Genomic DNA, 27,660 nt, shown 5'->3' on the forward strand with positions numbered 1-27,660 from the left:
AAAGGGAACAAAATCATATATGCAACAACATGGGTGAGTCTCAAATACACTGTGCTAAAGTGAAATAAATAAAACACCGAAACTAAATACTATGTACTTCTATTCACATGAACAGTAGTTAAAACAAAAAAAAAAGCACAGTAAAAGCCATAGGTCAGAACTGCCAGGGGATGGGACGGTGGGGAGTCGAGTACAAGGGACAGAAGGGAACCTTGTAGTGTGGGATTATACAGCTCCTTCTACAATTTGAATATGTCAGTTGTTACATGACCATGTACAATTATCAAAATTCACACTGTACACATAAAATTGGTGAAATCTACGTTATTTAAATAATGTTTTTAAACACAAAAAAGAGAAAAACATTAAGGCTTAGAAAATTAATACCTGTTAGCGTCTTTCCTGCATTCAAAGGAGGTGCAATGACTCTGAAAAGTTTCTGCATGAAAATTAATAGAACAATCAACATCATCTTTAAAAAAATATTTCAAAAAATAATTAAAATCTTATGCTATAATCACCTTTCCCTGACTGGATTAGTCATTTGCTATTAAGATTAAATATAAAAACTTTTAATGTGGACATAAACTGTTTCAGTAGGATCACTAAGAAATAATCATTGCTGTCATATTCCTCACTGAAAGAAACCATTTAACAAATACCAGTTAGAAAAAAAGTCTTTGTTGAGAGCATTATTTCTAATATAAGCTATCCTTAGACTCCTAAAAGAGCTTTATGGGGATGACCCAGAGAGATGTTATGGGGAGGGAGGTGGGAGGGGGGTTCATGTTTGGGAACGCATGTAAGAATTAAAGATTTTAAAATTTAAAAAAAAAAAAAACATTAAAAAAAAATACTAAGCAAATCAAAGGATTAGCAGCCCACCAAAACAGTAAGATTACTGTAAGCTGAAAACATGTGAACAATCAGCAGCCACAGAAAAAGACGTCGAAATGGAAGCAGAGCCTATGAAAATACAAGATTAATGGCAAAACTACGCTGGCCTTCCTGGGAGGGAGTTCACTGTTTTGGGAGAGGACAGGCCTTTAGCACTGGGAAGTGGGGGCAAATCCAACTATTCATTAGTACCCAAAAGCCCAATAAAGCTCTTCATATTTTCCAAGGAAACCTAAATCCCTCCCCCCTCACACCCTAAGTTTCATTAAACTGGTAGATAAGCCTCTCCCTCTGGCTGTGTAGTGATTCACTCATTTCTGAGTTCTCCCAGTACAAGTGTGAAGAAACCTTTTCCCCTGTCAGTCTGTTCATTGTCAGCTAATTCACAGTCTTCTCCCCACCATTCAGATTTCAGATGGTAGAGGAAAAGTTTTCCCTCCCAACACAAGGCACTATTATATCAGAAGCAGCCAAAACTAGAACTAAGGAAAGATTTCAGAGACTATGGTAATCAACTCAAATATGATGACACTGTCATTCTAGAAAAACTAGAAAATTTCAAAAGGCAATACAGTTCCTCTTTTTTTTAAGTTTTTAGTTCACATTAGCGTATAGTTGATTTACAATGTTGTGTTGAGGGAGGAACATGCTGAGCTGACTCATCTTGAAAAAAGAAGGAAACTCCATCTTGCACTTTCAGTGAGCTTTGGACTTATGTGCCTGGTAGCCAAGGGGATAACATACCTACAGCCCAAACTGGCCTCCTGGACATGATAAACACCAGATTCCAAACCAAGATTTCCTGTTGCCAGAAAGAATGTAATAATCCCCTATGTAGTCAATCACCTTTGTAATCTTTATGGTGCCCATTGGTGCAGGCTACAAGGTATAACTAGCTGACCCTTCTGATTATGAATCATGGCTGTAACCTGACTGTATCTCCCTTTAACACTTTCCAGTCTAGGTTTAAGGAATTTGGGGATGTGGGCTTAAGCACTACACTTAATGTATATAAGGTTTTCACAAAAAAAGTCGGTCGGGGTCCTTGGCTAAGAGGAGACTCTGCCTTGGGCCTACTGGTGTAATAAACTGCACTCCACTATCTGCACTGTCCTTCTGAGTGAGTTTGCTTCCCGGAACGAGTGGCAACAACAGTGTTAGTTTCAGGTGTACAGAAAAGTGATTTAGTTATACATATACATATATCTATTCTTTTTCAGATTCTTTTAATTTGGACCTCTTTAAACTGAAATAACTAAACTTTAAACACTGAATAATGATTTCTTTACAGGCAGAGAATTATAAAAGGGCAATCACAGGATGCCTCTAACTTCCCACTGCTAAAATTTCCAAATAACTATTTAATAACAAACACCAAGCTCCTGCTGAAAGTCATTAAACTTGAAAACTACTTAACAAAAAACAAGGCAACCTCAACAGTAAAGTGTTCCATCTGAGATGCATAGCTATAAATACAAACCAGATTCTGAGCAATAAAAAATCCACACAAAACAAAAACTTCAAAAGCAGCAATAACAAAACCCCACAACCATTTTTATCAACATAGAATGCATCAAATCAGAATCTGTTTACAGGGATTATTTTGAGAGAAACTAGACACTGCATTAATTATTCCTAATTGTGGTTTAATAGTTTAATTGTGGTTTAAAAATGGAGAACATTTTTGCATGCACAGAGGTCATGGACCTCACTGAAGAGGCAGCTGAGAGGTGTTCAAATGTTAAGAATACTTATTTGAAACACAATCAAAATCAAAACCAGTGCGGGAAGGCTGTGACACTCATCTGGAAAATGACCAAGAGAAAAGAAGTACACAAAACTTAAGGAGTTAAGAACTAAAGGGATATTCACCTTCCAAGTGAAAAGAAATCTGAAATATCATGGAATGACTGCTGACTTAAATAATACTGTAAATGCTTTCGGATGTTCATTAAATATGCAAAAATGTTGGCTGGACGCCTTCAAGAGACGCCTGGATCTTCTGATCCAGGTAATGCAGTCACTGTAATAACACAGTGGGCTGGCAGGGCAGTACATGCGTGCTAAGTCACTTCAGTCGTGTCTGACTCTTTGAGACCCTATGGACCGCAGCCCACCAGGCTCCTCTGTCCATGGCATTCTTCAGGCAAGGATATTGGAGTAGGTTACCATTTCCTCTTCCAGGGGATCTTCCCGACATACCCACAGTCCATAACCCTTAATTCTGTCTTCAAATTTAAAGGAACTAACATGATGGAGACAGGTTTGTTTCTTTTAAAAATAAACCCAAGTGCTTTTTAGGTGCTCTTTTCTAATGGTAAGGATAATAAGAAATTCTAATGAATGCTAGAAAATTCTGAAATGGGAAAAGCAACTTAGCTATTAACAAATAATGACTTCTCACCATTTTTAGGAGTTCCCCCTAGCAGAAGATAGCTACAAAACAGCATTACTCAATAGTACCATTACTCCATATAGAGTAATAAGAGTATTACTCTGTTATATAATTGAATAATTATTCATTGGTAAATAATAAATAATTATTCCATAGTATAGACTAAATTTCTTATAACTTTTGGAAAAGCTACAATAATATGAAAGTTTTTTAGAAAAAAAACTTAGAGTCTCACAGGCTTTTATTTATTGTTCCCTGGGATTTAAACACCTACTTATGCAGATAAAAAGAATGCAATGGCATGTAGGTATATGAAGGTATAAAACTATAAAGACTATCTAAAGTCCTGAACAACAATGGGTGCAAGTCTAATAAACCTACAAGACAATTTAAAGTGAGTGGATGAAAACAAACTATTCAAAGCAAATGGAGAGAAGGGAAAAAACATTAATAGATAATATTAAATATGTGTACAAATTAGGAAGAATCTTACCTCCATTGGACTAATAAATTCATTCATGCCTCTGTTGTAGACATAGATCATAGCATCATATAGTCGATTTTCCCAACACATGAGAACTATCTGTAAAAAGGAAATGTTGCTTGGTCCATACAATTTAGTAAGTCTCACCAATTATTTTCCTCAAAGCTTTAATTATGGGGAAGATTTTTAATTCCCTTTCCTAATTTTTCTTTTTCCTTCTCTGAAAAAAAATCTGAAATTAAAGTACTCAAACACAATGCCAGGGTAAGAGCTGTTGTAGGTTCAATGTTACTTTAAATAGTATAATAGATACTTTTAAACATCCTCTAATATATGATTTTATTTCTCTATCCTCCCCCTTTCCATATCCATTCTACCTCTGGTCTCTAGTTCTACAAATATTTACTCAACTTTTATATTCAGTTCCTCTCCTCAGCATTGGGATAATACGTAAGACAAATCCAGATCTAGTCTCTACCCTGACAGCACTTCCATTCATCCTGGACACTCACCAAGAGAAGGGGCACAAAATAGTATGTGAATTATGATTTGGGGAAGATACTCAATTACGCAAATAGTTCATTTACAAATGTGGTAAGTCTAAGGAACCTGTCTTGGTCTGGTGTATTCAGAAGGTCATCCCTGAAGGAGCAATATTTAAGTCACCTGTAAAGCCCTGACTTGAAGTATGGAGAACATCATACTCTGTTCCTATGAGAGCTAAATTATAGTACTGAGTGACAGGAGAAGACTGAAGTAGAAGAGCAGAGGTCAAAAAAGGAAAATGCTAAGGGACAGCCAAAGAGGTTCAGAGGACCTAACGAATGCATGATATTAAAAGACGTTTGCTTCTTCAAAGAAAAGCTATGATAAACCTAGACAGCATATTAAAAAGCAGAGACATTACTTTGTCGTCAAAGGTCCATATGGTCAAAGCTATGGTTTCCCAGTAGTTACGTATGGATGTGAGAGCTGGACAATAAAAAAGGCTGAGTGCCAAAGAATTGATGCCTTCAAAATGTGGTGCTGGAGAAGACTTTTGAGAGTCCCTTGGACAGCAAGGAGATCAAACAAGTCAATCCTAAAGGAAAACAACCCTGAATATTCACTGGAAGGAATGATGCTGAAGTTCCAATACTTTGGCCACCTGATATGAAGAGCCAACTCAATGAAAAAGACCATGATGCTAGGAAAGACTGAAGACTAGAGGAGAAGGGGCAACAAAGGATGAGAAAGTTGGGTGGCATCACTGATTCAATGGACGTAAGTTTGAGCAAACTCTGGGATGATACAGTGGAAGTGAGAAATAGATTTAAGGGACTAGATCTGATAGAGTGCCTGATGAAATATGGACGGAGCTTCATGACATTGTACAGGAGACAGGGAACAAGACCATCCCCATGGAAAAGAAATGCAAAAAAGCAAAATGGATGCCTGGGGAGGCCTTACAAATAGCTGTGAAAAGAAGAGAAGCGAAAAGCAAGAGCGAAAAGCATCTGAATGCAGAGTTCCAAAGAATAGCAACGAGAGATAAGAAAGCCTTCTTAGGCTATCAGTGCAAAGAAATAGAGGAAAAGAACAGAATGGGAAAGACTAGAGATCTCTTCAAGAAAATTAGAGATACCAAGGGAACATTTCATGCAAAGATGGGCTCAATAAAGGACAGAAATGGTATGGACCTAACAGAAGCAGAAGATATTAAGAAGAGGTGGCAAGAATACACAGAAGAACTGTACAAAAAAGATCTTCACGACCCGGACAATCACGATGGTGTGATCACTCACCTAGAGCCAGACATCCTGGAATGTGAAGTCAACTGGGCCTTAGAAAGCATCACTATGAACAAAGCTAGTGGAGGTGATGGAATTCCAGTAGAGCTATTTCAAATCCTGAAAGATGATGCTGTGAAAGTGCTGCACTCAATATGCCAGCAAATTTGGAAAACTCAGCAGTGGCCACAGGACTGGAAAAGGTCAGTTTCCATTCCAATCCCAAAGAAAGGCAATGCCAAAGAATGCTCAAACTACCACACAATTGCACTCATCTCACACGCTTGTAAAGTAATGCTCAAAATTCTCCAAGCCAGGCTTCAGCAATACGTGAACCGTGAACTTCCAGATGTTCAAGCTGGTTTTAGAAAAGGCAGAGGAACCAGAGATCAAATTGCCAACATCCGCTGGATCATCAAAAAAGCAAGAGAGTTCCAGAAAAACATCTCTTTCTGCTTTATTGACTATGCCAAAGCCTTTAACTATGTGGGTCACAATAAACTGTGGAAAATTCTGAGAGAGATGGGAATACCAGACCACCTGACCTGCCCCTTGAGAAATCTGTATGCAGGTCAGGAAGCAAAAGTAAGAACTGAACATGGAACAACAGACTGGTTCCAAATAGGAAAAGGAGTACGCCAAGGCTGTATATTGTCACCCTGCTTATTTAACGTATGTGCAGAGTACATCATGAGAAACGCTGGGCTGGACCAGCACATGCTGGAATCAAGATTGCTGGGAGAAATATCAATAACCTCAGATATGCAGATGACACCACCCTTATGGCAGAAAGTGAGGAGGAACTAAGAAGCCTCTTGATGAAAGTGAAAGACGAGAGTTAAAAAGTTGGCTTAAAGCTCAACATTCAGAAAACTAAGATCATGGCATCTGGTCCCATCACTTCATGGGAAATAGATGGGGATACAGTGGAAACAGTGTTATACTTTACTTCGGGGGGCTCCAAAATCACTGCAGATGGTGACTGCAGCCATGAAATTAAAAGACGCTTACTCTTTGGAAGAAAGTTCAGTTCAGTTCAGTTGCTCAGTCCTGTCCGACTCTTTGCAACCCCATGAATTGCAGCACGCCAGGTCTCCCTGTCCATCACCAACTCCCGGAATTCACTCAGACTCTCATCCATCGAGTCAGTGATGCCATCCAGCCATCTCATCCTCGGTCGTCCCCTTCCCCTCCTGCCCCCAATCCCTCCCAGCATCAGAGTCTTTTCCAATGAGCCAACTCTTCGCATGAGGTGGCCAAAGTAATGGAGCTTCAGCTTTAGCATCATTCCTTCCAAAGAAATCCCAGGGTTGATATCCTTCCGAATGGACTGGTTGGATCTCCTTGCAGTCCAAGGGACTCTCAAGAGTCTTCTCCAACACCACAGTTCAAAAGCATCAATTTTTCAGTGCTCAGCCTTCTTCACAGTCCAACTCTCACATGCATCCATGACCACAGGAAAAACCATAGCCTTGACTAGACGGACCTTAGTCGGCAAAGTAATGTCTCTGCTTTTGAATATGCTATCTAGGTTGTTCATAACTTTTCTTCCAAGGAGTAAGCGTCTTTTAATTTCATGGCTGCAGTCACCATCTGCAGTGATTTTGGAGCCCCAAAAAATAAAGTCTGACACTGTTTCCCTATCTATTTCCCAAGAAGTGATGGGACCAGATGCCATGGTTTTCGTTTTCTGAATGTTGAGCTTTAAGCCAACTTTTTAACTCTCTTCTCTCACTTTCATTAAGAGGCTTCTTAGTTCCTCTTCACTTTTTCAAATAAGGGTGGTGTCATCTGCATATCTGAGGTTATTGATATTTCTCCCAGCAATCTTGATTCCAGCTTGTGTTTCTTCCAGTCCTGCATTTCTCATGATGTACTCTGCATAGAAGTTAAATAAGCGGGGTGACAATATACAGCCTTGACGTACTCCTTTTCCTATTTGGAACCAGTCTGTTGTTCCATGTCCAGTTCTAACTGTTGCTTCCTGACCTGTATACAGATTTCTCAAGGGGCAGGTCAGGTGGTCTGGTATTCCCATCTCTTTCAGAATTTTCCACACTTTATTGTGATCCACACAGTCAAAGGCTTTGGCATAGTCAATAAAGCAGAAAGAGATGTTTTTCTGGAACTCTCTTGCTTTTTCCATGATCCAGCAGATGTTGGCAATTTGATCTCTGGTTCCTCTGCCTTTTCTAAAACCAGCTTGAACATCTGGAAGTTCACGGTTCACGTATTGCTGAAGCCTGGCTTGGAGAATTTTGAGCATTCTTTACAAGCGTGTGAGATGAGCGCAGTTGTGTGGTAGTTTGTGCATTCTTTGGCATTGCCTTTCTTTGGGATTGGAATGGAAACTGACCTTTTCCAGTCCTGTGGCCACTGCTGAGTTTTCCAAATTTGCTGGCATATTGAGTGCAGCACTTTCACAGCATCATCATTCAGGATTTGAAATAGCTCTACTGGAATTCCATCACCTCCACTAGCTTTGTTCATAGTGATGCTTTCTAAGGCCCAGTTGACTTCACATTCCAGGATGTCTGGCTCTAGGTGAGTGATCACACCATCGTGATTGTCCGGGTCGTGAAGATCTTTTTTGTACAGTTCTTCTGTGTATTCTTGCCACCTCTTCTTAATATCTTCTGCTTCTGTTAGGTCCATACCATTTCTGTCCTTTATTGAGCCCATCTTTGCATGAAATGTTCCCTTGGTATCTCTAATTTTCTTGAAGAGATCTCTAGTCTTTCCCATTCTGTTCTTTTCCTCTATTTCTTTGCACTGATAGCCTAAGAAGGCTTTCTTATCTCTCGTTGCTATTCTTTGGAACTCTGCATTCAGATGCTTATATCTTTCCTTTTCTCCTTTGCTTTTCGCTTCTCTTCTTTTCACAGCTATTTGTAAGGCCTCCCCAGGCATCCATTTTGCTTTTTTGCATTTCTTTTCCATGGGGATGGTCTTGTTCCCTGTCTCCTGTACAATGTCATGAAGCTCCGTCCATATTTCATCAGGCACTCTACCTATCAGATCTAGGCCCTTAAATCTATTTCTGACTTCCACTGTATAATCATAAGGGATTTGATTTAGGTCATACCTGAGTGGTCTAGCGATTTTCCCTACTTTCTTCAATTTGAGTCTGAATTTGGCAATAAGGATTTCATGATCTGAGCCACAGTCAGCTCCTGGTCTTGTTTTTGTTGACTGTATAAAGCTTCTCCATCTTTGGCTGCAAAGAATATAATCAATCTGATTTTGGTGTTGACCATCTGGTGATGTCCATGTGTAGAGTCTTCTCTTGTATTGTTGGAAGCGGGTGTTTGCTATGACCAGTGCATTTTCTTGGCAAAACTCTATTAGTCTTTGCCCTGCTTCATTCTGCATTCCAAGGCCAAATGTGCCTGTTATTCCAGGTGTTTCTTGACTTCCTACTTTTACATTCCAGTCCCCTATAATGAAAAGGACATCTTTTTTGGGTGTTAGTTCTACAAGGTCTTGTAGGTCTTCATAAAACCATTCAACTTCAGTTTCTTCAGTGTTACTGGTTGGGGCATAGACTTCGATAACTCATATTGAATGGTTTGTCTTGGAGACGAACAGAGATCATTCTGTCATTTTTGAGATTGCATCCAAGTACTGCATTTTGGACTCTTGTTGACCATGATGGCTATTCTATTTCTTCTGAGAAGTTATGACTTCTGGAAGAAAAGTTATGACCAACCTAGATAGCATATTCAAAAGCAGAGACTTTACTTTGCCAACAAAGGTCTGTCTAGTCAAGGCTATGGTTTTTCCAGTGGTCATGTATGGATGTGAGAGTTGGACTGTGAAGAAGGCTGAGCCAAAGAATTGATGCTTTTGAACTGTGGTGTTGGAGAAGACTCTTGAGAGTCCCCTGGACTGCAAGGAGATCCAACCAGTCCATTCGGAAGGAGATCAACCCTGGGATTTCTTTTTAAGGAATGATGCCAAAGCTGAAACTCTAGTACTTTGGCCACCTCATGAGAAGAGTTGACTCACTGGAAAAGAACGATGCTGGGAGGGATTGGGAGCAGGAGGAGAAGGGGACGACAGAGAATGAGACGACTGGATGGCATCACTGACTCAAAGGACTTGAGTCTGAGTGAACTCCGGGAGTTGGTGATGGGCAGGGAGGCCTGGCGTGCTGCGATTCATGGGGTCACAAAGAGTCGGACACGACTGAGTGACTGAACTGAACTGAACCTCCTCTCTGACCCACATATCAACCACTGACTTGATATCTTCACCTAAATGTCTATGTCAAGTAGTATCTCAAAATAAAACTGCAAAATATACCTCCTGAGTTTGTCTCCTACACTCAGACCTATCCCAGTCTTCCAATCTTCTTAAAGGAATTACTATCCACATTGCTTCTCAAGCCAAAATATTAGGCAAGACTCTTAAATTCTCTCCTTCCACACCTTCAGGTCTGATTCATCAGAAAATGAGTTTTACCCCCAAAACATACCCAAAGTCAAGCCATCTCTCTTCACCTCACCACTACCATCTCTGGCCAGTATACCTCCTTTTGACTAGGTCTTAACCAATTTCCTTGCTTCTTCTCTACTTGGTACCCATCTCTCATTCTGCTGCTGCTGCTAAGTCACTCAGTGGTGTCCGACTCTGTGCCACCCCAGAGACGGCAGCCCACCAGGCTCCCCCATCCCTGGGATTCTCCAGGCAAGAACACTGGAGTGGGTTGCCATTTCCTTCTCCAATGCATGAAAGTGAAAAGTGAAAGTGAAGTCGCTCAGTCTTCTGACTCTTAGCGACCCCATAGACTGCAGCCTACCAGGCTCCTCTGTCCATGGGATTTTCCATTCTGCTACCCATAAGCAAATCAGTGTAATCTCATTTAAAATCATTTGATGAGTTCACTTAACATTCAGAATAAAATAGAAAAATCTGTACCCTGCCCTGAAAGGGCTACCTCTCTTTTTCAATCAAGTTTTTCTTTTATTTGTAACTTTAACACCAAAGGGCTTCCCCTGTGGCTCAATGATAAAGAATCTGACCACAGTGCAGGAGACACAGGAGACTTGGGTTCAATTCCTAGGTCAGAAAGATCCCCTGAAGGAGGGCATGGCAACCCACTTCAGTATTCTTGCCTGGAGAATCCTATGGACAGAGGAGCCTGGTGGACTACAGTGCATAGGGTCATAGAGTCAGACATGACTGAGTGACTAAGCATGTTAATATCGAAGGCATATCTTGGTTTTTTTTTTTTGCTTTTTTGCATCAGCTGTTGCTTTTACCCATAACAATCTTCTCCTCCAAGATCTTTGCATTACTGATTCTTCTTGTCATTCAGATTCCAGAATCAATCAGACTCAATGCTACTTTCTCAAGAAAGTTTTCTATAATAATCTAAGACAGTCTCTCATTCTCTCTTTACCTATTGCCTGTTTGGCTTTTAACAGAAGACTTGTTCTGGATATTTTTGGTTTGTTTAGTTGTCTTTTACTGTCAAACTTTTTTTTTTGTTTTTGCTAATGTAAGCCTTATGAGCCTTGTCCACTAGGTTCATGAAAGCATACTCAGAGCCTGTCATTCAACAAATTCTTCTTGAATTAATGAATAAATGCTATTGAAGGAATTTGGGAAATACCATTTGATATAGTGGACATGGTCATTACAGACTCTAGTGAAAGCAAAGTTTAAGAATTATTAGGATGTGAATGAAATGGAAGAAGCAATGTAGAAAATACTTTCAAAGTGTGGGAAAGAAAGGAGCAAAAGAGCAGGGGAAGGAAGGAATCTGGCTGCAAGGGGGAAATGAGATGTGGTGTAAGGCAAGAGCAAGAAGGGGAAGGTTTGATACAGAGAGAAAGGAATCTGAGGGGGAGATTGTTTAAACTGCTTTTTTAACATGAAAAAGAGTAGATGTATTAACCCAGTTTCAGAGAAAAGCTAAAAATGTTGGAAGGAGAAGAAATTAGAAATTTCTCTTATATCAGTGACAAGTAAATAAAGCTAGAAAGATAACATGCTCTCAAATCAATGGACCAACCTAATGTCAGGTGTGAAGATTATGCCAACTTGCCTACGTGACAGAAAGGCATATATAGAAGAGGAACTGGTTTTTGCAAATTCACAGGCATTCATACAGATCTTCCAGGAAGAAAACAATAATCATTTTTCAAACCCTTCATTTCCATGTGATTTTGCACATTAAAAAAAAAAAACAACCTATTGGTCCCTCTGTAAGTCACTCATATTTTAGATCATACGGCTCAGCCCCTTGGTATTTTTGTGCCTTTGCTCATAACTGGACTAATGTGAAACTGAAGAGTTAAATGAAGAGTTAGTGAAGTGTCTTAGGTCAGATACATACTTGCTCCTCAATTAAGGACTTAAAACTTGTTTTGGAGAGCTCAGATATACTAAAAGCAGGTTGGCTAATCAAGCTAAAATGTCTGAAAATTTGCTTCTTATACTATGCTCTGTATTTCAAAACAAAGTATGAAAGTTATCAACTCTGGACATATAAACTAACTTTTCAAAAAAATGGCTTCATACTCTCTAGAGTAAAAATATTCTATTATTCATGTGAAAGTACTTACAGTTGAAATTCATTTGCAGGATAAAAACTGTAGTAGTGAACAAATTGATGAAGGAGGATCAGCCAATAATTATTTATCGAGCAACTACCAAATATAAACTCTATGCTAAGAGGTCTGGGGGCTGTAAAAGAAACCAAAGGCTTGCAAGATTTTCTTATCTAGCTCTCAATAAAGAACACTTCAAAGAAATATACTGATAAATACAAGTTTATGAGACCTCTTATTACCAAAAAGTCCTCAAAAATAATTGGGGTTGATAGAGTGAGGCTGAATAAAATCAGATAAATATAATCAATAAAGGAATGATGTCTATTCCATAATTTAGTAGACTGCCTATAAACTCACCTGCTGAATATCTAGGCTGGTGATATCCATATGTACAATGAGGGCTTCCACATTTTCCATTAACTTTTTATCTTGGAAATGAACAATCAAGTCTTTCATTACCTGGGGTGTAATCCCCACCAATTTATCACTTAAAATATATGGTTCGAGGCACTCCAGAAACACTCCTTTGGCCACTGAATTCTCACTTAATTTGTCATACACCTGGCTAAATAAAAGATCCCTGTAACAGAATGGGGAAAAATACTTTCAGGAACATTCCAACCATCCATTAAATTCAGTCTACTAAGTATATCTCATCTTTCTCCTATTTCAACATCCAAGTTTATTAAAAATAGCAACAATATTTGCATAGAGCTTTATGTTTAGAAAAATCTATTATATATACTATCCTAATTAATTTGCCCAATACTTTTTACAGATAAAAAGTGCTGAGTAAGTTAAATAATTTGCTGGAAGTCAGTTAGCTAACAAGGGGATGGAGTCAGAATTTCAATCAGTCTTCGGGCCTAAACTCTGTGCTGAATCCCTTACGACACACTGCTTCTTAAAAACAATACCAATACAAGAGCAGGTAGTACAGAGACTATGATGAAATAAAAAAAAATTAAGTGGACTATTCACAATTTATCCTTTCCTCTTTCCTGGTATCTAAATCTTCCCATCTGATCTGCATGGCCAATTTGCTTCTTTATCTAGTTCTTGCCCCTTGCTTCCCAAAGGGTTTAGGTAGTGATAATTGAGGGAAAGGAAAAAGAAAATGTTCAATATTTTAAAAACATGGCTGAAAACTCATCGCAGAAACAACAAAAAAAAGTAATTAATCAAAATGCTGCCACACTCAACTGTTTTATTTATTTTTCATTTCTTCTGCAAAAAATTACTTTAAGATTTTTTTATGTGGACCATTTTTAAAGTCTTTATTGAATTTATTATAATATTGCTTCTGTTTTTTATTTTTATTTATTTATTATTGGATTTTTGGCCAAGAGGTATGTGCGATCTCAGCTCCCTGATCAGGAAGTGAACATGCATCCTCTGCACTGGAATGTGAAGTCTTAACCACTGACCCACCAGGGAAATCCCCAGAAATAATTTTAGAGTTATATTCATCATTGATATAATCTGAATTTTGTTTTCATGCAATTATATGATAAGCATTATTCTAAGTTTCTAGTCACTCTTTAAAATTATCATCATGTCTAACTTATGGGTCAATATGCCAAAACATCAGAATTTATTTAGCTATTCCTGTAGGATAACACTTATTTCTACTATTTCACTATTATGAGTAAGGCCACAATGAACATCTTCTTATGTAGTCTTTCCATTTGGGGTACTTATTAATAATTCCTTCATCATTCTACTTTTAGAAATTTATTTAAAGTCAAAAGATACCCCCCCAAAAAAGTGTGGCATTTAAATGGTGCTAGGAAAACTGGACACCAAAGTGTAAAAGAATGAAATCTGAACACTTCTAACACCATACACAAAAATAAACTCAAAATGGATTAAAAACTTAAATGTAAGGCCAGAAACTATAAAGCTTAGAGGAAAACATAGGCTGTACACACTTTGACCTAAATCACAGCAAGATTCTCTCCGACCCACCTACTAAATTAATGAAAATAAAAACCAAAACAGACAAATGGGACCTAAAAAAACCTAAAAGCTTTTGCACAGCAAAGGAAACTATAAACAAGGCGTAAAGACAACCCTCAGAAAGGGAAAAAATAATTGCAAATGAAGCAACTGATAAAGAGTTAATCTCCAAAATATATAAGTAGCTCATATAGCTCATTATCAGAAAAACAAACAACCCCATCAAATTAAGGGCAGAAGACCAATAAACAAAGAAGACATAAAGATGGCCAATAAACACATGAAAAGATGCTCAATACTGCTCATTATTAGAGAAACGCAAACCAAAACTACAATGAGGTATCAACTCACACCAGTCAGAATGGCCATCATCAAAAAATTTACAAATAAATGCTGGAGAGGATGTGGAGAAAAGGGAACCCTCCTGCACTGCTTTTGGGAATGTAAACCGATACAGTCATTAAGGAAAACAGTATGAAGATTCCTTTAGAAACTAAGAATAAATCTACCATATGACCCAGCAGTGCCACTACTGGGCATATACCCTAAGAAAACCACAATTCAAAAAGACACATAAACCCCAAAGATCACTGCGGCAACATCTTCAACAGCCAGGACACGGAAGCAACCTAGATGTCCATCAACAGATGAATGGATAATGAAGTTGTGGTACAGTTAAACAATGGAGTATTACTCAGCCATACAAAGGAATGAATTTGAGTCAGTTGTAGAGAGGTGGATGAACCTAGAGTTTCTTATATAGAGTGAAGTGAGTCAGAAAGAGAAAAACAAGTATTGTATATTAACACACACACACACACATATATATGGAATCTAGAAAAATAATACACTGATGAACCTAGTAGAGAACAGACCTGTTGACACAGGAAGGTGGGGGAAGGTGAGAGTGGGGCAAATTGAGGAAAAAGCACTGACATACATAGACTATCATGTGTAAAACAGATAATGAGAAGTTGCTAAATAATACAGGGAGCCCAGCCTGCCACTCTGTGGTGACACAGAGGGGTGGGATGGGGGAGGGGAGGGAAGGGAGGAGGGGGATATTTTACATATATATAATTAAGGCTGATTCGTGTTGTTGTATAGCAGAAACCAACACAAAATTGTAAAGCAATGTTTCACCAATTAAAAAATAAATAAATTTTTAAAAAACTAAATTATCTCCAAAAAGCATCCAGCACCAATTCACATAGCCATCAGCAATGTATAATTTCAACAGTGTCAATGGACAACTATCTTTAGTTTTTTTCCCCATAATTTAATTATAAGTTAAACAATATCACTGTTTTCAGTTCTCTGATGACTGGCAATCTGTTTCCATGCATACAATGTACTGACGTATATAATTCACTGATTCTTTAATTCTCTCTTTTTTAAATAACTGTGCTGATTTTATTTATCTGTTAAGATTGATTGATTACTTATTTGCTAAATGTGTAATTTTACATATGTGCCTCACATCAGCTGGGAAAAGTGGTAGATGGTTCATCCACAGATGTGGTCTTTTATGACAAGTTCCACAAAAAGGACAGAGTAGATTCTGAAAGTAATGGGATGGGGACTTGCCTCACCTGAAGTCCTGGAAGGGGACAAATGATAAATGGACTGGCTACAACTGCACAGAACCCCACGTTGCTTTCTTTTTTTAACAGTCTTTTATTTTATAGATTTATTTTTATTATTTATTTTGCTGTGCTAGGTCTTAGCTGCAGCATGTGAGATTTAGCTCCTCAACCAGGGATCAAACCTGGGCCCCCTGCACTGAGAGTGCAGAGTCTTAGCCACTGGACCACCAGGCAAGTCCCAATAGGCTTTTATTTTATTTTTAATGGAAAATAATTACTTTACAATATTGTGATGGTTTCTGCCATATATCAACATGAATCAACAACAGGTATACATGTGTCCCCTCCCTCTTAAACCTCCCTCCCCATCCCATCCCTCTGGGTTGTCACAGAGCACCAGCTTTGGGTTCCCTGTATCATATAGCAAATTCTCACTGGCCATATACTTCACATATGGTAAGCATGCTTCAGTGCTACACTCTCAAATCATCCCACCTTCTCTCTTCCCTACTGCATCCAAAAGTCTGTTCTCTATGTCTGCATCTCCACTGCTGCCCTGTAGGTATGTTCATCAGTACCATCTTTCTAGATTCCATATATATGCATTAATATATGGTATCTGTATTTCTCACTTACTTCACTTTGTATAATAGGCTCTAGGTTTGCTTCATGCTGCTTTTCAATAAACAGTATTTGTAATATTGGGGGGGTCTGTATCCATTAATTTTTTTCTCATAGCCACAAATGTAATTTTTGTATCATTTTCCCCTTTGCATTTATTGGAGTATTTTTCATGTTAGTTTCATTTTAAATCAATAGTCCATTACATTTTTGTGATTACCAACTACTAGCCAAGTAAAAGAAACTGAGATTAATGAAGCTTTACTATAAGAAAGATAAAATAAGAGTAACAAAGTAACTCTAATGAATTTAAGGAAAATGTCATATTTGCTAGCCCTTGCACTCTGTAATGGGTTGTTAAAAACAACAAGCTAGGAAAGATAATTATATATTTCAGCTCAGCACAAGAAGTCTGGGGGAGGAGAATTAAAGAGCTAAAAATCCAGGAACCAAAGCATAAAAGTTGACAAATAAGGCACTCCTGTGACAAACTGCAGCATGCAGGCCTGGTAAGATTAATGGCAAAACTATGTTTCTTTTTTAACCAGTAAGAGGCTATAATAAAGAAGCAAGAAAAATATAACTCAGCAACTCCTATCTGCATCTCTAACTTCAAATAAAAATAAAACAAAATTCTAAGACATCTTCTCATCATCCTGGGAGAATATTTATTAGAGCATCAGAGAAAGAGGGAGAAAGAAAAGTACATACAAAAAAAGTTTTGGGCTCTTGTGTTTCTCTCTGTACTTAGGCATTACTCTTCAGGGTGTGGACTTTGTTTCCTGGAAGGGCTAATTTCAAAACACATGTTTATTACTTCAAACTTAGCTCCCTACAGAGAGTGTAGCAGAAAAAATCCATTCTGAATAACAGAGGGCCATCAAAAAGGTCTTCTACATAACTTTTAATACTCATATTAAAGATTCTATTTGGAGTTTATCATTCATAACTTCAAATTGACAGAGAAAATTAGCAAATTCACTTTCTGAACTATCAATTTAACAATTAAAAAATGTGAAGAACTCAGCTTTGATGATGCGATAATGACAAATTCAGAGGCTGTCTGCAGGCAGCAAGAGCATCAATCCTAACACTGGCCAGTGTACACTGAATATATAAACAGAACCAAACAACACCCCACTAGATATAAGAGAAATATCTTCCATGGGTCTTTATAAAGAAGACAATGTAATGCAAATGTAAATACAATATAATGTATAATGTAAAACAATGTTCTCAACAATCCCCCGACCGTGAATACAATATACCTCACTGGATAATTACATTTAATGTTATAGCTAAAACACTGGAATGAATGAGCCCTAAGTAAACAGAAGCTAGAGCCCTTTGTGACTTAACTGAAGGTCTGCCACAGCAAATAACTGTCTTCTTGATAACCTTCACTGATCCTTTCTAGTATGATCCAACTGTGTATGATTTAGGCAGCCTGAACAGACATCAATCCATGAGTCAAGACAGCACTGCACAGGGTTTGGGGAGTGTCTGCCCTGGATCCTCAGAGGCGTCCTCCACTACCAAAGAGGCAGCGTAAGCTGACGTTAAGAGCAAAGCCCAGGAGCCAGACCGCCTGCACGAGAACCCTACCTTTGCTCCTCAAAAGAGGCATGAGTAAGCTTTGCAAGTTACTTAACCACACACTGCTTCTGGAAACTCATGTGTAAAATTAAGATAATAATGATACCTACCTCATTATTATAAAAGTTAAATTGATACCTACCTCACTATTATAAAAGTTAAATAACTTGTTATAAAAGATAGACAAATTAATGGAAAGTACTTAGAACAATATCTGGAATACAGGACGCTAACTATTATTATAAATCTGAAGAATTATGAAATAGCACAGGCTGGTTAATTTATACAGTTATTATTTAAATAAACAGAATCTAATCAAGAGTTTATTTACACTGATTTCTTTTAAACAAAGAGGCTCCAAAAACCAACACTGTGGAAACACAATAAAGCCTGCCTTTTTTTGAATGGTATGAAATACTGTGTTTTAGTGATGATTCATAAAAAAGCATATATATATATATGCTCTCTATATATATAGATATATATATAGTGCATGAATCATACACTTTTAAGATCTTTAAGTAGTATTGTTCTTTTGCTATGTTCTTCATCTCCACTATTCTGCCACATAAATTTACAGATGATATACCCAACAGCATCTATATTGGACAAGTTAGTTTTATTAGGTAAATGGACTGAAAATTTTTAAAGAATCAAATTTCTGTAAATTCATTGTTTTAAAAAACCTTTCAGTCAAATTCATAGCAGTATATTATAATATAAGCAAGAGGCAACTAGGATTCAAAATAATTGAATCTGACAGGCAATGTATACTCACTTCCGCTGTAGCAAAAGGCAGTAATCAACTATGACGGGTACCATATCCTGTAGAGAAACAATAAAGCAAGCATCAGAACCACATCTCTGTCCAATGGCCCCCTGGATAGACACAACACATAATAAAAGTAGTCTGTTTCAGATACTGTTAAACTGTTGGGAGAATGTAACTTGGCACTACACTTTTGGGAAGCAATTTGGCATTCTGTGTCAAAAGCCTTAAATATGTGAAAACACTTTTACCCAGTAGTTCTGTCTGGAAATATATCCTAAATACATTTAAGAAGAAAAAAAAAATAATGTATTAAGGTATTCTCTACAGCTCTATAATAAAAGAAAGGGGAGAAAGAGGCAGAGGGGAAGAGACATTGAAATTAAATATACAACATGGGAAAACAGTTAATTTGCTATTTAAATAAAATATTATGTAGATACTGTACATTAATAAACAGCATACAACATTATAACAACATTGAAAATATGTAATTATCTCACACTTTTGTAAAGAAAATCTACAAGGAAATAGATCAAATTAATAATATAATACAGTTAGTTGGTCCCACTCGTGGCTCGGGTGATTAAAGTTGTCCATATTTTGCCACAATCCTCCAAACCAGCTGTTTTAAGGTTGATTTAATTTCTCAGTTTAAAAATATTTTGATTTTTTTAGAATTCATCCTGTATAGACTCACAGCAAGCAAATGGCAACCCATAATTTTGGCCTTTTTAAAGAGAAACCGTTTGAGGAAGGAGCAGTAGCTTATTATGACTAGAACTTGTCAAGTACCCAAGCATTAGCATTTCAGCAGTGCTCTTTCATTTTTCTGTTAGCTGAGGAGCAATGGTTTCCTTTAAACATCCTGGAAGGCTTAGGTTATGTGCAGAAGAATATCCTATCAGAAGAGAGGAGACACTACGTGAAGAAGAGAATACCACATACTTAACAATCCTTTGACAAAAAGAACAAAAGCTAAGGAATCCTTATTATCTGAGAGAGAAGTTAAGCGCAAGAAGGACCTACGATTTTGAAAGGCTATTCTTGCACCACCATCCTGCTTCCTTTAGTTACCAATATTCCTCCTAACTACATTAGAACCTTACTTAGGTTCTTCAAAAACAGAAACTCAAACCATAGATTTGAAACGTGTTAGAGCTATATTAAGTCTAAACCCTGAGTGAGAATACAGAGTGAGATGAATAATCTCCAGGAGAAAACAAAATAAAAAAAACTTCTTAGAAACATTGGGGATTTTTAATAAACACTCTTTAAAATACATAGTTGAGCTCCCCCTGCCCCCAAATAGGGGCAATACCCAGGGTTTAAAATTGAAAAGGGAACTTCAAACCAAAACAATAACACCTGAGCTGTCACTCAGACTGTCTTATAAATTTGTTATTCATATAAGAGCTTGGGTTTTAATGTCAGAAACAAGCTGAGGCCTTGATTCTTGCAACATAAAGAAGTGAAACAAAGACCCTCCTAAAACCAGGATTCTTAAAAGATGCCTCCTTAGTGAAAGGAAATTGCGGGGGTGGGGGTGACAGGGACTGCCTATAGGCATAGAAAGATCACAAGAAACGCTGTCTGTCTCTGCCTGGATGCCTGGACTCAGTAGGGATAAATCTGTACTCTATGAAAATTTATAATCAAGATCCTGCCTACAGGTGGACTTGGGACTTGAATTTACACTATCTCCCTAGTAATGAACATCTCTATCACCCAAGAAATAAACATAAAAGGTGATCCTGAAAAAAAGGATACTCCTTGGGCACTTGAAAAAAAGAAAATTCCAGAAACAGTATTTGACACAGGCAAAATAAGACCTGAAAAAGTCCCACTAAAGATGTGCTCAAAATAAAAATTTTTAAAAGCACCTACATTTGAATCGGTTCTAATGAGGTGGATGAAACTGGAGCCAATTATACAGAGTGAAGTAAGCCAGAAAGAAAAACACCAATACAGTATACTAACACATATATATGGAATTTAGAAAGATGGTAACGATAACCCTGTATTCGGGACAGCAAAAGAGACACAGATGTATAGAACAGTCTTTTGGACTCTGTGGGAGAGGGAGAGGGTGGGATGATTTGGGAGAATGGCATTGAAACGTGTATAATATCATATATGAAATGAATCGCCAGTCCAGGTTCAATGCAGGATACAGGATGCTTGGGGCTGGTGCACTGGGATGACCCAGAGGGATGGTACGGGGAGGGAGGTGGGAGGGGGGTTCAGGATGGGGGACACGTGTACACCCGTGGCGGATTCATGTTGATGTATGGCAAAACCAATACAATACTGTAAAGTAATTAGCCTCCAATTAAAATAAATAAATTTAAATTTTAAAAAATAAATATATAAAAGCACTTCACGAAATAATGTGCCATAAGTAAATGGCAGCAGAAAATACAAACAACAGGGGGAGACCCATAAAACTTCAAATATTATAATTACTAGGTAGAATTATTAAAGCATATTCAGAATTATTAAAGGCCTAAATAAGGAATTAAGTGCCTAGCCTAGTATTAAGTACTAAGGATAAACTACAGGGATAACGGAGAGTGAAACCACCAGATTAATACATGCAGACAAATCATTCTGCTGATTCTATAAAGGCAGGATCTGAAAAACCAAGACTGAAGATAGGTGGCCATTACAGTCCAAGATGGAAACAGGAGATTAAACAGGAGATTAACAGGAGGGGTAGTGAGAGGAGGCATAAAAAACGGCAGATAGAATCAGTAACCATAAAGAAAAACTACAGAGGCTAGTGACAGACTGGTTGTGGGTAGGAAGGCATAAGGAGTCTATGAAACTGCTAAGTTTCTAGTTTGAGTGATGGTTAGATGACTATGTCATGAAATGAGACAAGGAATAAAAGAGGGAGTGTCAGAAGGAAGAAGCTAAATGTAGCCTGGGCTATCATAATAGCTTTGAGGAACATCTTTACTTAGATGTTGAACAGTAAGCAATTGGATATAGTAATCTAAAACACCTGGGTAACAATTACACACTTCTAAGTTACGAGAGGAAATATTATACATGAATAAAACTGTCCAGCAATAACAGGGGGAAAAAAATCAGTGAACAGTGAACTACATCTTGAGGATGACCAATATTTATGACACGGTCAGAGAATGGAAACAAAATCCAACTCAGGAACAGTCACAAAGGTTTAAAAGTTAGAAGAAAAGAAAAAGAACAAAAAAAGAAGAGCATACAATCATAGATATCTACAGGATACAGAATTTTAAAAAGGAAAGAGTGACCATCACTGTTTAATACAGCACTGGGGATGAAAAAAGATGAACATTTTATTTTATTTATAGATTAGGATATCATCAGTATCAGTAGTAAAAAGGTGTTTTATCTTCGTGATTAGATGGTAAGCACATTAATGAGTGAGAACCAGCTTGCAGAGAACTGGGGGGAGAAAGGTGAGAAGGGAAGAAGCAGGAGAGGGGGAGGAAAAGGAAGAGAAAACATCAATATATGCGTAACTGAAACCCCTGAATAAGAAAACTAAAACAACGAAATAGAACAAATAGTTCAAGATACAATCCAAGAAAACCTTAACAGCCATCAATCTACATATTGGGCTTCCCTGGTAGCTCAGAGGTTAAAGCATCTGCCTGGAATGCTGGAGACCCGGGTTCAATCCCTGGGTCAGGAAGATCCCCTGGAGAAGGAAATGGAACCCCACTCCAGTACTCTTGCCTAGAGAATCTCATGGAGAGAGGAGCCTGGTAGGCTACAGTCCATGGGGTCGCAAAGAGTCCGACACGACTGAGCGACTTCACATAATCTACATATTAATAGTGCAGGAAAAAAAATGGCCTAGGATGATTATTCTGAGACCCAGTAAAATTACTGGGTTACCCAAACTAAGTAGCCAGTAAAATAAGACGAATTTTGAGAGAGGACAAAAAAACACCTGGCCAGCCTCAGATTTCCCCACAGTAGTATTCAATGACAGAAGATAACAGAAAAACATTTTCAAGATCATTAAGGAAAGGCAAAATGCTGTTCAATATAAAAGCTAGAAACCAACAATTTGAAGACTCAACAACTCAAAAATCATTGTTCTCTTGAGGCTTCCCTTTCTTTTAAGCTCTTCCATATTATTTTACTTTTGGCCAAATCTTGACCAAATAGCCTCCATATCTGGAAAAAAAAGATGTGTCTTTATTAAACATTTGTCCCTTCTGTTTAGAAGCCTATCATTTTATAGCCAAGAATGTGAAGCATGATATTCTTCTTCATGAAATATGAATTCAAAGAACATTTGAAAAATACATACAGACATTTTAAAAGATAAAATGCCCTCTGTAATTTTACCACTAAGAGAAAATAAAATATTACTTAAAATGATTATATTTCTTTGCCTTTTTCTAATCATTTAGCATAATTAAGATATCAGTTGGTTCTCAAACTGTGACTCATAAGAGGACCACAGGAGGTCTTCAAGACTCAAGAGTTTTGTGAAGTCAAACATTTTCATGATATTATAATCTTAATAATAATATGAAAATTTATTTCACTTTCATTATTCAGCATGTTCACATTTGCAAATATAATACCACAAGGGTCAGTTAAACTGCTGTCTTCTTAGCTGGAATCCAAGCAGTGGAACCAATCTATACTAGCAGTCATCATATTCTTCCCAGTCATACTCTCAGAGGAAAGGGAAAAAATGCCATTTTCACTCAAGACTGCCCTTAGGGGATTCCTCGGTGGTTCAGCGGTTAAGAATTCGCCTACCAATGCAGCTGGACATGGGTTTGATCCCTGGTCAGGAAAGATCCCACATACTGCAGGACAGCTTAGCCCACCGCCGTAACAGGAGGAACCACCACAATGAGAAGCCCGCACACGGCAACTACAGAGTAGCCCCAACTCACCGCAACTAGACAAAGGCCGTGAGCAACAACAATGACTCAGCGCAGTCAAAAACAAAAACAAAAAAAAAGACTGTCTTTGATGAAGCAGTGCTTTTTATTAATTTTATTAAATCTCAACCTTCAAGTTACATTAAAAAAAAAATGTGTGATGAAACAAAAAGTAGGACTAAAGCACTTCTGTGGCACAGCAAAGCACTATAGTTGTCTCAACAAAAGCACTCGTGCAACTGTTCGAGTTGTGAGCTGAACCAATCACTTCTATCACGGAGTACGATGACTGACAGAAAATGATATATGTTCAGACTTTAGTGTATGACGAAAACTTTTTCAGAAATGGAACACAGTAAAGCTGTCACTTTAAGGGGAAAAAAAGAACATGTTGCTAATGATTAAAATTCAAGATTTCAATTGAAAATAAGAATTTTGGAAATCATACAGCCACTACTGTGAGCTTTACAGCTTCAGGGTAGTTAAAGACTTTACTGATGAAACTGGAGGTGATTCATTAGCCCTTGGTTTTTTTGGCCTCATGGCGTGACTTGTAGAATCTGTTTCTCTAATAGGAATTGAGCCTGGGCCCCCTCGACAGTAAGAGTGCAGAGTCCTAACCACTGGACCACCAGGGAATTAGCCTTTCTTGAAGGAACTGATTCAGCAGCCAAGAAATGACCGGGGGAACTATAGCAAAAGCACTGGTGATCAGCAGGAACTATATTTAACTTAAAAAGTAAGCCTAAAACAAACAGATACCCTGACAGTAAGGAAAAGACTTCTATGAAGACAAATTGGGAGGAGAAAGGAAAAAAAAGGTTGGAGGGAGATTAAGTGGCCTCATCTGCATATTGGCAGTCAAAAGATATCCTTTAAAACTCACAAACTTAGAAGTAGAAACATTTTTAACAGTATAAAAGATAATGGTTAAAATCTGGTACAGAGGAGGGGTTCAGGAGGAAGAATAAAGAAAATTATAAAAAAAAAAAAGAAAGAAAATTATGCTAAGGAGGAAGAATAAAGAAAATTGTGCTAAATTCAATAACAGAAAGGACCAATGCCCTCCCACCAAAAAAAATAGAGGATGATGGGAACTATACGATACCATAATTACAAAGGTAATCACTGGAACAAAAGACACAATCTTACATATCAGAAGTACAGTAAAGTGGTAAAAGGTTTTCTTTTAAAAAAATAAAAACAAAAAATATTTGTTTTAATTCACCTAAGATTTTCAGATTGAAATCTGAAAAAACCAAAAATCTAAAATCTTAAAAAAAAAGCCAACCCTCAAACTCCATGCAAAGAAAAACAGGATTGTGATCAGATTAAATGTTGTTTATCAGCTAAAGTAAAATTTAGGCTAAAATGGTATTGAGTAAATAAACCATCATGAATATCAATTTCCTATTTCTATATGCCAAATTACAACATGGTACATTCTATATTAGACAGTGCTAATGCTCCTAAGGCTTAGAAGATGGAACGAAAAAGAGAGAAAAGAGCACTGTAACAGGGCACTTTAATTCACTTCTCACTGTCCATGAGAAACTGGGTGGACGAAAAAAGGGCAAGGATTTAGGATACCTAACAATTTAAAAAAATCTGACTGATAATCAACTATTTATTCTCTGTGAAAACACACAAAACACTATTTCAAGCACTGATGGAACACTAATAAAAGTGATCATACACTGGGCCACAGACACACCAAAAAAAACTCCTAAATAAACTCCAAAAAGAAGAATTAGTACACAAAACATTATCTGATTCCCAATACAAAAAAAATAGAAAGGAATCATACATCAGAAAATAAATGTTCTTTCCACCTAAAAAATAAACTTTCTCTAAACCTCTTCAAAGAAGGAATACTAACCATATTTGAAGACTAAAAAGTCAATAATGACAGTGGTACACACTGAATTGACTCTTTACTGACTCAGCCACCAGGGAAACCCATGAATACTGGAGTGGGTAACCTATCCCTTATCCAAGGGAACTATCTTATCCAAGGGAACTACCTGACCCAGGAATTGAACCAGGGTCTCCTGCATTGCAGGTAGATTCTTTACCAGCTGAGCTACCAGGGAAGCCCACTGAATTGACAGCTTTAAAGAAATCTATAAATTGACATTTTTAGAACTCCAACATCAGCAAAGCATACATTTTTCTTAAACACACAGGACATTTACTAAGATAAATGATGTATTTTAGTCCATAAAGCAAGTTTCAAATTTAAAAAGATTCAAGTCATACAAAGTATGTTCTCAGACCACAATGAAATTAAATCAGAAATTAACAAAATAAGTAACAACAGAGATGACATCGCTATATTCTCCAGATATGAAAAGGGTAATGAAAATGTCATGAGTTGTTGCTGAATGATGAAACTTAGATGAAATGGCTGAATTTCTTTAAAGACAGAAAATATCAATGCTCACTCAAATAGAACTACATAATCTTCTAAGAAAATGTGCTTTAAAACTTTCCTACAAAGAAAACTCAAGACTTTGATACTTTCAATGGTAAATTTTATCAAACATTTAAGAATAAATAATATCAAGTGTTATAATAATTATTAAAATCAACTCTTCCATAACACTTTTGAAAAGGAGGTAATAATTCACAACTAATTCTATGAAATCAGCATAACTCCAACACCAAAACCACACAGGTATCACAAGAAAACAAAACAGATTCCCATCCTTTATGAACACAGATATTCACATTAGAAAGGATAATATCTTATAACCAAGCGGATTTACCTAAGGAATGTCCGGTTGAGTCCAGCTCAGTCGCTCAGTCGTGTCCGACTCTTTGTGACCCCATGAATCGAAGCACGCCAGGCCTCCCTGTCCATCACCAACTCCCGGAGTTCACTCAGACTCACATCCACTGAGACAGGGATCAAGACCATCCCCATGGAAAAGAAATCTAAAAAAGCAAAATGGCTGTCTGGGGAGGCCTTACAAATAGCTGTGAAATGAAGAGAAGCAAAAAGCAAGGGAGAAAAGGAAAGATATAAGCATCTGAATGCAGAGTTCCTAAGAATAGCAAGAAGAGATAAGAAAGCCTTCTTAAGTGATCAATGCAAAGAAACAAAGGAAAAGACCAGAATGGGAAAGACGAGATCTCTTCAAGAAAATTAGAGATATCAAAGGAACATTTCATGCAAAGATGGGCTTGATAAAGGACAGAAATGGTATGGACCTAACAGAAGCAGAAGATACTAAGAACAGGTGGCAAGAATACACAGAAGAACTGTACAAAAAAGATCTTTACAACCTGGACAATCACGATGGTGTGATCACTCACCTAGAGCCAGACATCCTGGAATGTGAAGTCAAGTGGGCCTTAGAAAGCATCACTACGAACAAAGCTAGTGGAGGTGATATTCCAACTGAGCTGTGTCAAATCCTAAAAGATGATGCTATGAAAGTGCTGCACTCAATATGTCAGCAAATTTGGAAAACTCAGCAGTGGCCACAGGACTGGAAAAGGTCAGTTTTCATTCCAATCCCAAAGAAAGGCAATGCCAAAGAATGCTCAAACTACTGCACAATTGCGCTCATCTCACACGCTTGTAAAGTAATGCTCAAAATTCTCCAAGCCAGGCTTCAGCAATATGTGAACCGTGAACTTCCAGATGTTCAAGCTGGTTTTAGAAAAGGCAGAGGAACCAGAGATCAAATTGCCCACATCCGCTGGATCATGGAAAGAGCAAGAGAGTTCCAGAAAAACATCTATTTCTGCTTGGTTGACTATGCCAAAGCCTTTGACTGTGTGGATCACAATAAACTGTGGAAAATTCTGAGAGAGATGGGAATACCAGACCACCTGACCTGCCCCTTGAGAAATCTGTATGCAGGTCCGGAAGCAACAGTTAGAAATGGACATGGAACAACAGACTGGTTCCAAATAGGAAAAGGAGTACGTCAAGGCTGTATATTGTCACCCTGCTTATTTAACTTATATGCAGAGTACATCATGAGAATTGCTGAGCTGGAGGAAGCACAAGCTGGAATCAAGATTGCCAGGAGAAATATCAATAACCTCAGATATGCAGATGACACCACCCTTATGGCAGAAAGCAAAGAAGAACTAAAGAGCCTCTTGATGA

At 37.7% G+C, this 27,660-nt stretch overlaps 1 protein-coding gene across 7 annotated transcripts in view; it reads right to left on the minus strand.

Moving 5' to 3' along the window:
- The window catches only part of VPS8 (VPS8 subunit of CORVET complex), a 395,845-nt gene that overhangs the window by 186,176 nt on the left and 182,009 nt on the right, over positions 1-27,660 (minus strand). For all 7 annotated transcript variants that reach the window (XM_069558731.1, XM_069558750.1, XM_069558751.1 and 4 more), the window contains 4 exons: positions 18,646-18,692; positions 12,463-12,685; positions 3,786-3,875; positions 388-439 (listed from right to left, as the gene is read on the minus strand). In XM_069558731.1, the coding sequence (XP_069414832.1) occupies positions 388-439; positions 3,786-3,875; positions 12,463-12,685; positions 18,646-18,692 (412 nt within the window). The remainder of the gene's footprint in view (positions 1-387; positions 440-3,785; positions 3,876-12,462; positions 12,686-18,645; positions 18,693-27,660) is intronic.

Source organism: Ovis canadensis, chromosome 1 (assembly GCF_042477335.2).
Source record: "Ovis canadensis isolate MfBH-ARS-UI-01 breed Bighorn chromosome 1, ARS-UI_OviCan_v2, whole genome shotgun sequence".
Classification (NCBI taxonomy): Eukaryota; Metazoa; Chordata; class Mammalia; order Artiodactyla; family Bovidae; genus Ovis; species Ovis canadensis.